The sequence below is a fragment of the Topomyia yanbarensis genome, chromosome 3 (genome assembly GCF_030247195.1).
Source record: "Topomyia yanbarensis strain Yona2022 chromosome 3, ASM3024719v1, whole genome shotgun sequence".
Lineage (NCBI taxonomy): Eukaryota > Metazoa > Arthropoda > Insecta > Diptera > Culicidae > Topomyia > Topomyia yanbarensis.
Genome location: NC_080672.1, coordinates 275,264,579 through 275,270,701, shown reverse-complemented (window position 1 = coordinate 275,270,701; position 6,123 = coordinate 275,264,579). Strand labels below are relative to the sequence as shown.

At 37.8% G+C, this 6,123-nt stretch overlaps 1 protein-coding gene across 1 annotated transcript; it reads left to right on the top strand.

Moving 5' to 3' along the window:
• The first annotated feature begins 762 nt into the window (after nucleotides 1-762).
• On the top strand, nucleotides 763-1,220 carry LOC131694243 (cuticle protein 7-like). Its single transcript, XM_058982789.1, has 2 exons — nucleotides 763-829; nucleotides 889-1,220. The coding sequence occupies exons 1-2, from the start codon at nucleotides 818-820 to the stop codon at nucleotides 1,168-1,170; spliced, it is 294 nt and encodes a 97-aa protein (XP_058838772.1). The 5' UTR covers nucleotides 763-817; the 3' UTR covers nucleotides 1,171-1,220.
• Nucleotides 1,221-6,123: the final 4,903 nt, after the last annotated feature.

Sequence of the window (6,123 nt, the reverse complement as noted above, 5' to 3'; positions counted from 1 at the left end):
TGAGCGACTTACTTAATTAATTAAGAACAAATTCATTCCCAGACAGCTAATCATAATTTCAAAACATGAAGCAATCTTCTTAGACACTAGTGACCCACACTGTATGCATATTCGCATTGAACTTCAGATACCAGGTTCGTGGGTAGTTAGCCATAGTACATGAATTTATTCTTTAAAATCGTTTCAATGTTATTTAGAATGTGAAATTATCATAATGCTATTATTTCAGGAAAATCGAAAACCATTGGTAACAAACAATTAGCACCTCTCTGAAATAATTGTAAAATAGATCGAAACATCCAGCGATTTAAAGGTCACCGAATATTCCAAGCAATTTTCATTCCAGACGATCCAAACTCAAACAAAGCCAAGCCTTCGTTATCCGTACATCGTCAGTAGCAGGAAATTATTTCGTTCGCCTTTAGCTTTGTTTTAAATTATATCACTGTGATGGCTCTAGGCGGTAATGACCCGAACATGTTGATCTGTGCGATACATCATAAAACCAAGGCGAATGGAAGAGCGTCACTCGATATCGGTACGATTGCGATAGTTCAACAATCCCACAGATTGAATTTAGTCTCTTCAAGTAGTAAGTATCTTCCTGACACATCCCGACGTCATTCACAGCGTTTTATTCGGTCACATGAACTGAATGAACATCGGGCGAATGGGATTCCTGTTGTGGCGTAGGTCAAATCCACCTTGTTTTTCCAACGTATAAAAGCAATTGGCCGGTGTGTGGTTGATCAGCATTTGCGCCCGATCAGTTGAACACTACACTTTTAGGAGCTGTATTTCAAGGATTAAGGCCATCATGATGTTGAAGGTAAGTAATTATAGTATTTCGAAGAGCTTACTTAGTTTTGGTTTGATATTGTTCCACAGTTAGTTGTGATATGCTGCACTCTAATTGCTTTTGGCAGTGCATATCCCGCGAATGAGTTGAACGAATCAGTCGTTGCCAGTGATTCTGGCCCAACAGAAGATTTGGATGCTGGAGAGCAGAACTCCGCTCTAGTCGAAAACGGACCGGCCAAGGAAGATTTGGATAGGTCAGAATCTTTTGGATTCGGCTACAAACGTTACTATCCCCGTTATTACGGATACCATAGTTACTATCATTACCCGCGTTACTATCACCACTATCCACGGTATTATTACTGGTGAATGTTTATACAAGTGAAACTATTCTTATCCTCCGGACGAATACAATACGAAACTAGACCATAGATATCATAGACTTTTATTAATTTGAGGTAAAACAATATCACTCTGTCCCTGGAGAAATGCCAAAAATAACTAATTAAAAATGCCAATCGAATCTAAGCACACGGGCAATTCAAGAAGACTCACACACTTCGCAATCTGAGAACAACCGCACACTTACGCTAGCTCGCTTGAATTATTTTTTTTCCAAATTCAGGAAAATTTTCTGGAAAATTGTTTTGAAGATTCCAAGTCTCTGCGATGAACATATAGTTAAAGATATTCACATTAGTTCAATGTTCAGCATATTTTAACTCATTTATTCTATTACTACATGTTTTCAGTGAGATAAATGAATATAAATATACTAAAATTATTGTTTTTTCGTATGAGGTGGACACGGACTCCGGGACAGTGGCCTCCTCCTGACCCCACCTCTCGTTTGGCCTGACTACCGCGCATCCAATTTCATCTCCACATGACACTTCTTTTGTTTTGTCGAAGACGGTAACTAGCTACGAGTTTTTAAAAAATAGTTATATCAATTTTAAAACTTATGGTTCAATCGAAATTCAGAAATTCATTATTTCTCCCAACACTGTCAGTACACCACGACACCGATACTTTAAACTTAAATAAATGAGAATATAGTCATCGCAGAGACTTAATACCTTTGAATGAAATGTTCAGAATGAATTGTTGAATAACATAGACGTAGTCAGAAAATGAAAAGAAGAGGGGGTATGGCTTGTGTACTCCCCCGTTCCCTTTTTAGATAGTTTAGTATAACATAAGGAGCACATCTTCAACGCAGGTTTATACCGCCGCCGTGTTTGAATGCTACTATTCAAGGGCTTTACTGTTATCTCTTTTAAAATGGTACAACGGTTTATAAGTTTTACATATTTTAAAACCCCTTTTCTCAGCCGTTCAGAGTCAGAATTTTTTAAAAAAAATGCATATCCTTAGATTCCTTGAAGTCTCGGAATTGTTTCTATTGAAGTTTTAGTTTGAGAATCTAGGAACGAAATCAGGATAGTCACTTCATACAAGCATTTTTTGATGAAATTGAAGTTCACGCAAAACAGAGGTGATCTTGGTAAACCAGAAATATACTTCAGGTTAGAACCCAACGCGATTTCCAGACCTGAGTTAGTTTTTGCCACAAGCAAAAACAACACCTAAATTTGTAGGTGTAAATTCTAAATATTGTAAATGTTATTTTTCATAACAAAGATTGTAGTATGATTCATATTTGGGTCTATCAAAATATTAAGAAAGTTCAATCGTTGACATTTACAAGGACGTAATGATTCTTTGTCTTATACAAAACAATCTAAAAAGGGACTGGGGAGTACACAAGCCCCCCCCCCTCTTCTTTTCATTTTCTGACTACATCTATGTTATTCAGCAATTCATTCTTAACATTTCATTCAAAGGTACCAAGTCTCTGAGATGAAAATATTTCCATTTATCTGAGTTTTTAATGTCGATGTCGGTGGTACACCGGCAGTGTTGGAAAATGTAATCAATTTCTGCATTTGGATTTTACCATAAGTTTTAAAATCGTTATAACTATTTTTTTGAAAACTCGTAGCTAGTTACGGTCTTCGATAAAGTTGTTAACCAAGGTTTGAACTATTGTTTTATGAAGCGGGTTTTTCATATTCAGTGAAATAGGGATCTTCATATAAAATCCCATGCAAACTTTGAACGCAATACGCAAAGACGGAAAGCAACCAACCGCTACCAAATTTTTCACAGGCATTTTGGACTACAATAGGAACTTAAAAAGTGCTGTGCCCGGTAGTTTAAATCATTTTGAAGTTTTCCCATACAACCGCGAGCCACTCTAGTTCATCACTGAAGAAAAACTAACAACTTTGCTGCAATCAAAGCTTCAATTGATGCTACCTCCATGTTTGAAGCATTTAAAACTAGATGGCAATTAGCAAATAAAATTGTCATGAGTTTAAAGTTTAATAATGACTTTAACTAATCAGTTAGAATAATTAAATTTAAAAATTACTCGTTCACTAACAAAATTCGAAGGCGCATTTTTTGACTTCTTGAGAGTGTACGATGTGCACATTTCCCTTGTTACCGAAACTTTTTTAAAACCAAATATCCATTTGAAGAGTAACCCAAATTTTGTTATTCATCGATTTGATAGAATTGTAAGATTAGACGGAGGAATCGCAATAGCGGTTAACCACAGAATCAAATATCGCATTTTGCCATCTATTGACAGCAAGGTGATCGAGCGTTAAGGTATTAAAATTGAATCCGACCTTGGCATCATTGTTATTGGTGCAGCATATTTGCCTTTTCAACACACTGACGAGTAAACTATTTTCTGAAAAAAAGTTTAGTGAAACTAATAAAAAGTCGGTCGAAATTCTTTACAATCGGTGATGCTAACGCTGAACACCGAGCCTGCAATAATGCTCAAGGCAATTCCAGAGATAAACTACTTCTTCGTTGGCTTCGTTTATATCTCGATGGAAGGCAACTCCAAATCAGCATCAATCTGCACCATTCCTCGTTACATTCGGCACCCGCAAGGAAGTCACCTCGGCCCAGTAATATTTATCATCTGTTTTAATAACGTCCACATCAAACTATAACGATCCCGCTTCTTCTTCGCCGACGATATGAAGATTTGAACCAATCCTGAATTTATTCAAAGTGAAGTGGACAACTCCAGTACTTGGTGTGATCTGAACGGAATGGTTAAAAACCACGTTTGCGCGGAAACGTCATCCGACCCAGTTCAATTACTGTCTGTTAGACTCAAGCATTCCAAGATACATTCACATCAAGAATCTTAAAGTCATCTTGGATTCGGCACAAACGTTCAAACCGCATACTTCATACACTGTGAACAAAGCATCAAGACAGCTAGGGTTCATCTTCCGAATAGCAAGGACACATACTATCTTAAATCGCTTTATTGCGCGTTGGTCCGCTCAACGTTAGAATATTGTTCTCCTGTGTGGAATCCGGACTACCAGGAAAGGATTAACAGATTCGAGGCTGTCCTACGCCGGTTCATAGGCTTTGCCCTTTGACAAGGCGAAACAGATTCCAACTGCCGAGCTACGAAAACCGTTTCCAATTAATACACCTCGATACACTCAGCATCCGGAGGGTCTCGAGCCCTATTCGTCTCGGACTTAATCTTTGCCAGAGTGGATTTCTCTACAATTCTAGAACGCCTGATTCTTAAAGCCCACATTTGAATACTATGTACTAACTCTCTTCTGCGGTAGCTTTTAGGAAAACCAACTACGGTTGCCACAGCGCTGTTGTCGGATTTCAACGAGTTGTCACAGAATTTGCCTTCCACTGGATCAGATATACGATTGAAAATAAGTTTTTGTGTTTCCTTAAATGAAACTAGGCTAAGAACAGCCATGAGAGCCAAGGGGTCTGGTGCTGTTATTACATAAACAAATAATCAAAATCTCTTTGTTATGGCACCAAATTCTTCCAAATTCGTAATCTTATCCGTCATAAAAACGCTGGTTTTCTTGTCACAGGAACAGATTGTCAAATTATTTTTCGTGAAAACAAACTTGATTCTGCTAGGAAAATTACCGCGATCAAGAGCCTTGTAGAATTTGAGCTGGGATGAGAAAAAAGCCCATCTGAGTTGGACACCTTTCATGCCATTCTCAGGCGGGCGCAAAACCATCTTTTAAAATCACAAACACATACAATAATAATAACTACATTCAAGTCCTAGTACACACAAATCTTCGCATTAAAAATAATATCAAAACACAGCATATCGTCTAATTTTATCAACAAAGCGGTTGGACGGAATTTTTTGGCGACTTTGTAATGTTTCAAGTCCCAGCAATTGACACCTATCCGGATATGGTGGCAGATTAACTGGGTCTCGCCATGGCAGGCTTCTTAGTACCATGCGAACGAAGCGTTTCTGCAACCAGATCACTGAGGCGTCTTCAAGAATCGGGCGAACGAGTAAACAGTACAGAGCTTTCATGCAAAGCGGATCCTTGAATTCTTTAGCAATTTTGAAGAAAAAACCAAGTTGACGCGAAGCTTTTGAGATGATCAACGAGCGTTGTGAATCGAACATCAGCATCCAACTGCACTCCCAAATCGCACACCTGATCGACTCTCGTCAAAACGATGCTGCTAATGCTGTAATCGAACTTAACGGGCCGTGGAATTCGATGAAACGTTATCACTTGGCATTTGGCCACGTTAATGACAAGCTTCCCGAGCAAAGTCGAACATCAAAATTACAACAAGTAGAAATCATATTTTGATAATAGCATCAAATTGAAATCTTATTTTACTATCAGTTTTAGATTTTTTAAATATGATATCAAATTTTTATCGCCTTTTGCTATCCTTGTTTCTTAGAAGAATTTTCTATGTTTATATTTCTTTGGTGAAACATCAAATTGAATACATAGTTTGTTATCAAAAACATTTCCAACATCTCAATGATCTTTCAATTTACTCTCACTAATAGCAGAAGTAGTTTTCTGTTTGATGTCATAGGACAATTTTGTTGATCTCCATTTTGATCTTTTAACCGTTAAAACGACCAAAACGACAACAACCTGAATCATTAGACGAACATCACAACATCAAGTTTAGTTTTCAATTTGTTGTCAGACTCTGCTCGGGTTATTCTTGCAGCACCAATCAACAAACAGTTGCAGCAGACCTTGTAAGCGCCAACAATCCTCTACCGTGCGAACTAGGACGTACAGTTTCAAGTCAACTGCATAAACTAATTTGCAGCCAGCTCCCAAAAGCAATGCGATATCATTAAAAATATTGCGAATAGCAAGGGTCCTAAGTTACTGCCTTGCGGAGCACCTAATTTATTTGAGAACTGCGATGATATGCTATCATTCAATTTTACTTGTA